General features: G+C 40.6%; 1 protein-coding gene across 4 annotated transcripts in view; it reads right to left on the bottom strand.

Moving 5' to 3' along the window:
- LOC117238309 (protein phosphatase Slingshot) overlaps positions 1-13,023 on the bottom strand; it is a 71,784-nt gene that overhangs the window by 35,307 nt on the left and 23,454 nt on the right. For 3 of the 4 annotated variants that reach the window (XM_033503121.1, XM_033503122.1, XM_033503120.1), the window contains one exon: positions 11,029-11,188. In XM_033503121.1, the coding sequence (XP_033359012.1) occupies positions 11,029-11,188 (160 nt within the window). Of the gene's footprint in view, positions 1-11,028; positions 11,189-12,772; positions 12,962-13,023 lie in introns of those variants that run through there. The other variant, XM_033503123.1, reaches the window with a different exon arrangement.

Genomic DNA, 13,023 nt, shown 5'->3' with positions numbered 1-13,023 from the left:
ATAAATATTCGTACTACATATATAACATCTAAACCGTGTTAAACTAAATTGTATGGTATTTGAAAACTGGGAGTAATATATTATCGCTCATAAAGTTCAAAGTAACGTAACTAATAAAATGCTAAACTTTCTTCTCCTATTGTATAAACGTGATGATTGTTACGTACTTTTATATATCAATATTCTTTGAAAATAATTCCTGGCTGAACTAAAAAAAAAAAGAAAAAAAAACTAGGTTCCATTTTAACTGGTATACGATGCTTCGTACATGACTCACAATTTTTTGCTCTGCTCTCTCATTGCGGAAGAAAAAGTTGTTTCGTTACTTACGTAATTACGATGCATTTTACTTGTGTCAGTGATATCGTTTCCTACTCTCTTCCTCGTTTGATTCGACTTTTATAATGTTCGGTCGTATAACGTGAGTATAACAATTCGTTAAACATTAAATTTAATTTATTTATTTCTTTATAAGCGATATCCTGAAATCGAAGCATTTAACGATAGATAAAACTTCTATACTTGTGTATAGGAAGATAACCTTGTCTGTAAATATAGGTAACATAAATTCGTGAGCGTAATGATCTGATATTCATAGTCAGTAAGTATACGTGAAAATTAAGACTTAAGTCTGTTGCTGATCGCAGTTTATTTCAAACGCCTCGTGTCTACATCTTGTAAGCGAAAAGTTAAACTATCGCTCTTTCTGTTCGTTAGAGATTTCGTTATTAGGCACGTTATTAGTGACACGATTAGCGCTTAATCCGTCAAAAATTAGGCGATTTATCACGAAGGATTTTGTCGGACACGTCCTGCAGAGAATTTGCCGAATCTAGCATCCATTAGAGATACGACTATGGGCACACGGATAAAAGCATTCTAGAAAAAGACGGAAGAATGCTCTTCTTATCATTATTATTACTTACCGTTATGTAATCCTTTAGTATACAATTCGGTATTTATATTTAGTATACAGATCGTTGCTGACAATGTTCTTTCATATGCGTAATATCTGAAGGAAGATCGCGAACAGAAAAAGTCTATACATAAAAGAGTGGAGCGCAGTGGCGATCTGGTGCATCAGGAAGTTACAGCGAAGCGAACCATTTTCTCGAAGCTATATAAGCAAAGCTGTTGCCGTGTTTCATTGACCTCCGATTACGCGTATGATTTTCTTGATTATGAGAAAAATCAGGTTCATTGTATCGTAGCTATGAAAGCGTATTTGACGATAAATAGCGTTTCCCAGGCTGCTCGTCAAACGAGTAACGGTATTGTGTAACGACTTGCACGTGAGTCGACTGGTAAACGCAAATCATGGTCCGACATGACGGATTAGTTATTCTAAAATTCGTGCACAGTCCGAAAAATACCAAACCATTAGCGTAACAAAAAAGATTAATCGTATAAGCGACAACGAGAATCGGAAGATACGTTTAATAGCTGGAATATATCGTATTACGTATCCCAAGGTTTTGAAATTGAATAATTTTCAAATCTCATTATCGTGAAATTCTAATATAAATCGAGAATCCTATCGTCGTGTTTATTTAACTTTTATCGACAGAATAGATTTTGATTCTCGTAATTACGACACCTGTTCGGTTGATATTTTAGAAAATTTCGAAGAGAAAATGGCGCGTTCCTCGGTAGGTGTTAATTACGCGAAAAGAGAATGTTTGGAATTTCGATAGAACCTATCGTTCAAGTTAAGACTTCCGATTAAGCTTCTTCGCTTCATCCAAGAATTGACCAGATTTCCAACAGCAGATTAATTTTGAAAATCATCGTTATCTTCGGTATATTTAATTTTCATCCTAACAAAATGTTACGAAAAACTATCAGAAATATTACCACGCTGAAACAATATCACAAATTTTCTCGTGCTAGTATATATTATTTTAAAGAAAATAAAACAACGACCGAACCAAACGCGATACATATCCGGTGAAAAGGAAACAAACAGACACGGATAAGTGTTATTTCACCGCTAACTGAACGCGCAACCCGTTCTAAAGTAGACTTCTATCTCGAGCTTTACGTACACACACGTAAACTCGACGGGCTACGACTCGACTAACGAGTTTTTATCAAGCTAATAAGCAGATCGGTGAAACGAACGCCAGTTCTGTGAGATGCGGTCCAGACTGTCCGAGAATGTTCGTTCCAGTTGCACAGGTGTCCTCCGAGATTCTGCGCTGCGTAAAAACCCGAGTAATTATAAGTCGACGAGATACGAGCAGCGTTGCTCGACGACAACGAATGCACCTACTGGTACGTGGCTTCCATCGGTCAGAGTTTTAATATTTCATCTTAGTTGTGTTGCAACTTTTCGATCAAAGTCGTTCTTTCAATTTTGGACTTTGCGCCGTTGAACGCTTCCTGGATGCCTAGAGGAAAGTGGATCGTTAAAACTGACTAACGATTGAAAGAACGAGAGTAGATAGAGGATTTTAGCGAAATTTTAAAAGGGATGTACCGCCCATTAGTCGGATACGGTGGAATATTATTTACAACTTTGAATAAATTATTCAAGCTCCTGTATTATCTTCGTTCAATCAAAAATACGATAAAATAATGTACAAATAATAGAATTAATCAACGATAAGGTTTTCATTTGAAATTAGTTTTTAATTAGCTAACAGACACGTTGATACTTTACGAATCAACATATTTATTATCGACACCTTATCTCACATCTGCTCATAAATTACTTTCTACGATTTACCAATTTATTTCTATAGCCATAAAACCGTTATCAACCCCGAAGGCTCTGTACTCTTTCGCGATTACCGAAGAAAAATAAGGCTTTCGTCGAAATCGCTGCGTGGATCACCGATTACGCAACGAGACCGTATTTTTTCTCACGTTAGGCAAGCGCGATTATATCAAGAGCACCGCGTGCACATTTTGACACGGCTCGGTTGCAAAACCGTGGCTTTTGTCAGCGAATGGAATCGCTCAAGTCCGCGGACCAGTTGCTTCGTCGCGAACCGTGACGAACGGGTCTGCGATACCATCGTTTATTTATGTAATCGCGCCGTTCGCGAATTTTCTTCCCTGCTTCGAACCTTTGTCATCGTCGCTAACCAACGACCTCCCGCCTTCGCGCAACAAGTTTTTGTTGCGGAAATCCTTTTAAATCGCGGTATCCATACGGTGAAATATATCGAACGTATTGTACAAAAGATTTTTAACGACATTCGCGAATCACTCCACGTTTCATCTTTGTTCTGCCTTTCAATGTTTCTCGACAAAGTGTACAAATCTCGTTAACGATACCAAAGTACCATAATTTAAAACCTAGCATAGCATCGATTTCACGCGTTTCGCGCTCGTATACATTCTTCTCTGGAAACTTATCTTCTCTGGAAACAATGCGAAAACGAGAAACCACCACCAAAAAGTACCGTAAATCTTGAAAGTGGTCGGAAACACGGGTCTTATCATCGCGTCCAAGTTGGTACTCGCAGGATCGGCCGGACAGGCCAATTACACCTGCGTTTGCAAATTCACGGCATCCTGTTGGGGCGAAGGTGAACAGGTACCAAAGACACTGAGACCAACAGCTTGTGCGTATATCGTGGCCCGAATGCGTGCGTTCACTTCACGGGACATACCCGGACGTACAGATCGGAAAAACTACTTAAAAGTCACGGTATCGCGTAATAGGCGGACTGGGCTTAATGGCCATTGGCTGGTGTCCAGGCGAAAAGATTCGAAGAAATTCGTTTCACGGGATTTATGTCGGAATAAAACGGCCAACGGTATTGAGACAGACTACCGTATTTTACCGACCGATTTTACGTCACTGATTTCCTGGGCAAGCTATTATTCATTCGGTAGCTACTTTTCGTAGGAACGCGAAAAGAAAAATCGTGTATAAATCTAGAAAATAAAAAAGAAGATTCAAGCTTTTTATTAGACCGATCAAAGGCGCTCTCCAAACGTTATGCTATCGTCAATGATCAATCGCATTAAAGAAGAAAGAAATTAAAGAAGAGATTTGCTACGAATCAGGTATATTCTATATTAAGAAACTGTATAATAAGTATATCGCGAATAGTCAGAATATTCGTACGACAATCTTACGTAAATTTAAATTTGGCAAAAGTGGCAGGAAAGTAGACTTCTTTAAACGATCCTTTGTCCCATCTATGAGATATTTTTGATGCGTGCGAACGAGTGGACTGCGTTATGCGTTAGGCAATCTCGACGCATCTGACAGTGAAGGAAGGGCGAGAAAAGAGAATTTTCACGAGACCAGTGCCTTGAAATTGAACAGGGCGCGGCAAGAAGAATCGAACGAGAAGCAAAAAGAAGCAAGAAAGGTGGTGGCCAGAAGCCGGTCGTAAAACCCGTTTTAGCAGAGCTCGAGTGGCGAGATAGCCCAGTTTTGTTCAGAGAGTGTTCGAACATTGAAATTAGACTCGTTGACTTCCGACGAGATGCTTCATCGTGAATAGAAAATCTGTTTGACGAAAGAATATAAAATACGTTTAAAAGGAATACGTTTCCCATCGGTCAAATAAATAAAAGTATCGTGAATGGCGTTTTTATAGCTGATTAGCTATATGGTGATTTTCATCATAACGTAACGTAAATATAACGTAATTATACGATTTGTTCTGATTTTCCGATAACGTTCGATAGATGTTCCTTTAACGGTTCGAAGTAGAATTTTATGGATATTTACTCGTGTCGTTTAATTTTATTTCGTACATTTTATGCCACGTCTACCATTCGAGAGAATTCCTTTTACAGCTCTCCTATGAAAGACTGCCATAATTTCGAATTAAATATTACATTTTCAAAAACATAGATGATTACGGATTTTCCACTGATGGACAAAAATCCGGAAAATTGGCTTGCTTTCTAACTGCCGCATTATACATATAATCTTCCTCGGTTCCTATCAACTCCCTATGGTAACTTGGCTTTTGAGACACGTTGCGAAACGACGCGACACGACGCGACACGACGCGACGTCCAATTTCGTTCAACTCTGTCGCGGTACATGGCTGATACAGTAGCAAAGAACAAGTTCGGCCGGATCTAAAACACGCTTCTGCGGCTATAAATCGTTCTCCCGTTCAGTGGACGGAACTATCGCGATAAATTATCGTCGCCCACGCGACACTGCTTTTCCGCGATTTCGTAAGGTCAGCGTTACCGATAAAACCACGTTGACGTCGATATTCCGGACGATCATCTCAGCTCCAGACGAACGCTCCGACGTTGCGTAGGTTCGATCAATTTATCCTGCCACTACTACGTCCACTAATGTTACGCGATAAGTATCACACGAGCACTGTTTGGTCCGTGACTGCCACGTGGTTTATCACCGCAACTATCAAACTCGACGAAACGACTCGTTTCAGTTTATTTTTCCTTCTCCCCTCCCCACCTTTTTTTAAATTACTATCGACACTTACAAGCTTTTGGTAAAATTAACGTTAACTTTCGATCGATGTTGGCTTATCAAGATTGAAATATGATTACACGTAGATACCTGTCGGAGATGTAGAGAATTTTGGGCAGATTCCCAATACTTTGGTCTAAACTGTTCGTTATAGCTGTTCATTATAGTATTATAACAGTGGGCTTGGGGTCGAGGTGACGCAACTGGTCACCGAACGTAGCCACGGTCACGGGATGAACGTTTTACTTAACAGTAGAAGTACCAATATCGAGGGACACACGCCGTATTAACAAACAAGCCCCGGGGCAGGAGCAACGACGGCTCTACGCGAGTCGGCCTAGTAACGGCGTCTGGAACTTTGTCGATAACCCCGATCAATACGCAATTGACAAGTGTGATCGTGTCAGTCTTTTATTCTTATGATCACCTTGGAGAGTTTGCACACAACGTCTGGTCAGTCAGTCTGAAAGATACCGTACGTCACAGCTAACGTCACTTTGAGTTACAAAACATATCCAATTGTACAAAGACCGTGGATTCGTTTGAACCTAAGAACATTGTCTTCGCTTTAAGAGTGTCTAACAATCATGTTTAATTGTTAGCCCCTGTTAAATCAACACTTGTATATACCATTGTAAATGTAAACCTCTTTGAACAACTATAATGGCTTGTCCTAATGAAGAAACGCAACGCGCTCCTAAAACCAGCGCAAATCCGACAAACCCGACATATCTGTACAACTTTAATCTCTGTCTATTGTTACGTCCGATGGCTCTTTACATAAATAAGAAACCATCCCACGTTCGAGGCATTCACTAGCTAGCTGTGCAAATATAATTAATCGGACCGCAATAATCCTAAGGAACTGTCATAAAACTAAGCACGTGTATTTTACATAATTAAATGTTATAAAATACATTCAAGTCGAGACGTTCCTTATGGTTATTGCTCAGTCAGATAAGAAATCAGGAAAGGTCGGCTTTTTCCCATGTTCAACGGTCATTTCCACCCGCAAGCGACCGATGGTGGGGCGAGCGACCTCCAACAATAGTTTTTCTCTGGGACAGCATCGTCACCGAACTTGACTGGTTTGTCAGCCTTAGAGTCAACATCTCTCGACCACTTTTTCATCCGTTGACCAGTCAATGTCTTGACTGGTTTTTCGTTCCTTGATCAGTCATCGGTATTAACTTACTATTTATACGCCTCTGAGAATAGGTCTGTACGCAAGTTGCCTAACTATTTATATGTACAAAGTTGTTGGAATAAAGTATATATTATAACCTGTTACCTCAGTGTTACGATCAGTCAACCACCTCCATTATCCTAAACGAAATAGGAGATCGACCAATTCGTGGCGTGGATTGTCGAATAGTAACGAGAATTTACGACTCTCGTTGACGCGATCCACCGCAAACGCGTCTCTCCGCGAACGGTCCAACATCTACCCGTATCCCGTACGAATGCATATTTATAATTCTCTTTTTATATCATTGCCTTGTAAAAACCAAAGTATACTATAAATGATATCAAATCGATCAATCACGACATAGGGAACATTATTGTCTGATCGGGAAAAAATTCCTTGTCAAAAGTCAAACGCAACGTTCATGAAATCGACATCGTACGTCAAATGGCACAAGCATTGTTTATCGCGAATCCCTGTGACACATTAAAATCATCGCTGACGACATTCACCGTTAACTAGACGACCTAAAGCAATCTCATCGCCATTCATCCGCGTTTAATTAATTATAGGCAACTCGTTCTGCTCGATCAAGACAACGTACTACATATTACGTTACTGCGCGGCTAACGTATATCGATAGAATATGGATAGTTTACATCATCGTGTATATTCACCTGATGTAACCGCGTTGTATTACCATTTAATTACGCTAATATAGACCAATAAAAGCATTTCATTTCTCGAAATATACAAGAGAAAATTTATACATATACGTATGTATCGTTTTCCTCGGAAACTGATACCTATTTTAGTTAGTTGATCCAATTTCACTCAACTACTACGCCATTTCCACCACGTTTATCGAAACGGATAGCCAATTTACCAATTTCACGCCGTATCTTTATCTACAAAACATACGCTGAAATCCCTGTAAGAACGAAAAACTACCTTCATTGTTTAGGAAGTTTCTTTCGCCAATAAAACGAAACACGATCGGTCGAAGCGTGCGTCACCAGGGAAAATCCCGATTCCAGCGAATAAACGAAAACCAAAAGCGTAGCACAATGCACCGGAAGTGGGCAAGCGAATAGGTTAATGGTCGGCCAGGTCACTGACACTTTCCGCATAAAAGGTTCGACTCGAGGGCAAGTTGCATGCGTGCGTTTAACTGCGAGCGTAAAAAGTAACGGGCCCTGCTGAAAAGCAGTGGACGAAACGACCTGTGGCGAATCATACGTTCCCCTTACCTCGTTGTCCTTGTAGGGACCAGTTTCTCGTCCCGCAACCGCTCGCAGAGGAATCCCGACAGCTTTAACAAGCGTGAATGCTTGTTCTGTCCAGAATTCTAATACCATATTTCCCTCGTACCCAACGCGTACATTCTGTTCCTATTGCTTGTTTCGTGACTCGTACGTCGATAACTTGGCCAGCTATAGAGAATGTCAAGATCAAATGGTCCTCGGTTCTATGCAGTTGAATGGCTACGACCGATCAGCTGATTGTCACGTGGATGTGTTTCTCCGATAGCGGTCGATCTTTTCTTTCATTAGTACTTAGCCAGACAAATAACAACTCGAAATAACGTATTATTTCAACTAATTTCCCACATTTTCGTTTCTTGTTTTTCTTTTTTTCTTGTTTTTCTTTTTTTCTTTTTTTTTTTTTTTTTTTTTGAAATAACATGGAACACAACCTATACAAGAGAAATTCAAAATCCTAGTTGAAACTCTGATCTATTTAGGTTAGAACTTCATTGAACATTACACTAGTCGTACGAGTAAATAATTTAATTTGCGATCGAGTACGACGATGTAAGATGATAATATACTTGCTTCAAATATTTGTAAATTAAAAATTTGAAGCAAGTAACGAAGGGACACGTTTACCGACTTTCTTGAAAAAGTAACCGAAGATATTATATTCCAATTCGTTGGATCAAAGGGTTAAACTTGAACGTAAATTACTCAATTTGTACAATTCCAAAAAGTGAAAAATTGTGCATACCTATGGAGCATCGACATTCGATATTTCAGATTTCGTAAAATATTTGAATTTCAACATCATTTAGCGGCTAACACCATCTTGTCAGTAACGATCGAACCGTTTCTTATTTCAATTTCATTCCGTAGGAGCATCGTGGACCATCGTTACGCAGATCGAAGGTTATTATTGAAACACAGCAGACGATCCGCAGAAGACGCTATTCTGCTCCTTGTCGGCGATGTAACAAGTTTGAACTGGGTCGAGGTTCGTCGAAGCTTATTTTTCTAGAGGCCAGTTTGCATCCCTGCCGGAGTAGACCCGTGTCAAGGACGACGTGAAATTCGCGTTTCTGCACTCGATACAAGCCTTTTCGTTTCTTTTTTTTTTTTTTTTTCGCATTGTGCTATCGTATTAAAAATACGTGATCTCGTCTGGACAAAGGGAATACGAACCATGCTCGATCATTTCTTTTAGCTTTTATTTAGAATTCAAGACAGTTTAAACGGTGAAATCGAATTTTTCTTAAAGTGATTACAAAGAGATTGGAGGGGGCGGGGGGAGGAGTTAAAAGAATCGAATGAAATAGAATCACCAATCTAATTCGACGTATGATCAGACATAGGGTCAACGGCATTGAGAGTTGTCGCTCTAATTCAAAAAGTACTGTCACCGTCGCATCCAACACGCGACACACGCGTGACGACCTGGAATCTTCCACGTGGGATCGGTACGAGTCGCTGGTGTCGTTGGAACTATCGCGAAGTGGGCTAAAGGCGACCCACATGCGCGGGTCGTCGGCGAACGCGACACATTGAGGTCGCGGCCGATGAGAAACGACCGCTTCCGCTCGGCAAACGACTCGAGACGTGTTTGTCGTTTCAAAAGACTTACGCGACCAGTTTCTTATCATCGAGCCAGACTTCCTCGTGCGCGCGCTTCGCGAACTGATATCGGCGTTAAAGTCCGTTTCGTCGATCTTTGGTGGCGAATGCTTGTGTACGTTCAATACGCAAAATGTCACCTTTCTCATCCCACGCTTCCTTGCTTTAATTCATATAATTAAGGACGAAAGAAAAAAGATATCGACACTTCGTTGCCGTAAAAGTGAAAATTTGCATATTCGTGGTTTTCGCGTAAAAAGGGCGAAATGGTTACTTATATCGTTTACATTGCTTCCAATTCCGACGAACGTACGTTTATTCGTATTCCAAAACTAACATAAATCGAAATCGTGTAACGATCAACATCGGTCGGTCTTTAACTTTCCAATCGCACCGAGGCAGCTACGTTTTTCCGAAACAACAGTGACCACTTTTCATTCCGAACGTAGAAAGCTACGCGTTGGTCAGAGATTTCGCAACCACCGATCGCTGGTTTGCTCTCGTTAGGATTGCCTGACGTCACGGTGCTATTACCTGTCGGTTGTTCACACAGGTTCTGGACTTTCTGCTGTGGCAACGTAAACGACATAGCGAAGCATGATAATTTTAGACGAGACGCTCGTTTCCAATTTCTCCGATGGAAAATGCGTTCAAAGATACTCGACCATCAGCTCGTCTTTGACGAGAGAAATGCTTTTTGTATATCTTAAGCAAAAATAGATAAATAATTGGAAAGAAAGCAAGGTGATGAGAAATTTCGGAAAAATAATATCGAAATTACCGGAATTTTATGCATTTTTTGCTAGATCTAATGAAAAAGAAACTTTTGCAAAGATGCCTATATAAAATACTCAAAATAGAGTGTATTCGTTATAATAATATTTGGTAGATGAAACAAATTTCTACGTGAATTCCCTTTCTTCAGGTATATCCATAAAAATGTAGGAATGCGTACAAATGCGCAGTCTAGTCATTAAATTGGAGATAAATGTCAATCGTGAAAATATCTTGCGCCTGTTGACAAGAAACATGGTTGAAACCGCGCGCCAGAACATCTAAACAAACCTCTGCCGTCAATTTCAAGATCCCGGAATTGGCAGACAATTCGCGGTCTCGAGATATCGATTGCAACGCACGTTTCAAATAAAATAGATTCTATCCTTGAGCTTTTGTCCGCGTAAAATGTCATGGCCGGTGCTCGATCGATCGTATGCACATAATCGATGCATGCAAGCCCGTTTTTATCTTTGTTTTTACCTTGTAGCGATTTTTTCATCGTACCGTTGCAAGGAGAATGCCAAAGAATTTCCAATAATGTTTCGAGCTAAAGATACGCGAAACAACTTTCAACGTTACATAAACCGCTGCAGACGAACTATATACGTGTACGCTTGTTCGCGTAATCTACGTTTACGAATCGTAAGTGTTCGAACGAACGTCACAACCAGATGTATATGCTTTATTCTTAGTAAACTAAGAAACCATCTTTCGCTGTAAAGAAAACTTTCTTCGCAACTAGACACGGTTGTATCTTCTAAGATCTCGTAACTCACCATTTTGAGGGTTTCCTCCGGTCTGAGCAGATAAAACATAGATTGCAGGTGTTGTTGAATGTCGCATCCTGCTGCGGAAACCTTTCTCGAAGGTCTGGCCCTTTCGTTCGGAGGTAAAACCAAGGCCGCGCCCTTGCCCGCGAAGTAACATTCGCTCAGGCTGCAACAGAAACAAGGAAAAGTCTATTAACATAGAGTGGAAAGTGTATGGGCGACGTCTGTGCGACGTAAATGTTTAAGATTTAAAGGACAACTCACGTATTCTAACGTGTTTCGATGCCAATTATTCAAGATATATCGCTTTAATTTGTCTTGGCACTGCAGTTAATTAAAAAGAATTACGCTACGAATTTACGCTCTTTTTACGCCTAAAAGCTTTCACCTTTCTTCTTTTACTTCTTTCTATAATCACAATATCGTTTAAAAGGAACAGAATTCCAATGTTTACTTTTTACGATACATATATATATTAGCTACGTATAAAATGATAAATAGAAAAACTAATTTTAACAGTAAAATGCGAGATTTACCGAGTCAGTGATAGCGTTTTTACTCGCTGATTTTTGACAATTATTTGCCGAAATAATGCTTGATAACGGGACCAGGTTGAAAAATATTTCTGGTAAAAAAAGCAGGGAAAGCGTTAAAGTTAACCGGTGCTCGAACGTCTGCCAAATCTGTCGCGGAGAGCTACACTCTCGTTGTAAGGAGCATCGTGCGCTCGTCGGACGCACATGGTGTTTCACGCACCGAACTGTAATACGTAGTAGGTAGTAGATAGTAAGTAGTAAGTAGTAAGTAGTAAATAGTAAGTAGGAAGTACACGTGTAAGCTTCCGGTAGCGCACGCGCGTTTACGCTCGTGCCATACAATGGGAAGAGTTTCTCTTTCACGAGGGGTAGCGATTACACGCGTGTAAGTAACCGTAGAAAAGAGAAACCTGAGAATCTATCTTCGGCAATGCGCTCTTCCACGATCTTCGTTATCGAGAGCTGTGACGATTACTTTCACACGATAAGGGACCAGCTGCCGTGACGGTAAGCAATTAGCGACGGCGGCCTTATTAGCAAAACTGGAGCGACTTGATTTCTCTGTAGTGATTTTCGCGCCCCTGATCCTCCCACTCCTGCCACCGCACCGCACCGCGTATTCCCACTTTTCTCCGCTTTCCCCCACTCCACACCACTTCTCGATTATTAACCCTCCACGAGATTTTCACGGAACTGAGATTTATCTCGGTGTGAACGTCGAGATCGTGCACCACGCCGGATTTCTAGGTGGAACGTGATAGATGAGAATTTCATGGAAACGACACAGAACGAAACGGACGACGACGAGAAACCATAATTTACTTCGCGAACGTTAGATTTTTTGAACAGTCATTAACGAACATGGTCTTTTTGGTTCAAGTGTGGGCAACGTTGGCAACGAGCCTGTCAGAGGAAGATTTATCGCGCGGAATGCGCAACTAATTTTGAAATCAATTATTTTTATGAATCATCCAACCTCGTCTCTCGAACGGACTGATCGATGCCCCGGGAGGAAAAAGTTACAAGTCGCTTTAACGTTTTAGACTTTCACGGTCATTTGCTTTTCTTATACTTAACATTTTCAGAAACAAGAGAAGGAAATACCCGCAACGTAGTCGATTGTGAAAAGCAATAGCAGCGTTTTCTTAATAATCCGATATTATAGTCGATACAGATCAGCTACAAAGCGAACGCGAAGAAATGCATTTTCGTACCCGTTTACGCAAATGCTTGTTGGTAGCCCTGCCTTTTCTTTCGCAGGGGTGTCCTTTCCCGACTTCTCCGTATTGGTGCGCTCTCGAACAACTTTCACGAACGATAGTCAATAGCGCAATAGCCGCCTCGATGAACTATAGAAACATCACCACCGATCGAAATTCACCGGTTCCAAGGGGAACGAATATACCTCAACTTTTCGCAAACAACCAATTATACATCGAAAAATCTATTAAAAATGTTAATATTA

The sequence above is a fragment of the Bombus vosnesenskii genome, unplaced genomic scaffold (assembly GCF_011952255.1).
Source record: "Bombus vosnesenskii isolate JDL3184/JDL3185 unplaced genomic scaffold, Bvos_JDL3184-5_v1.1 scf7180000013448, whole genome shotgun sequence".
Lineage (NCBI taxonomy): Eukaryota > Metazoa > Arthropoda > Insecta > Hymenoptera > Apidae > Bombus > Bombus vosnesenskii.
This window is presented reverse-complemented; position numbering and strand designations above follow the sequence as displayed.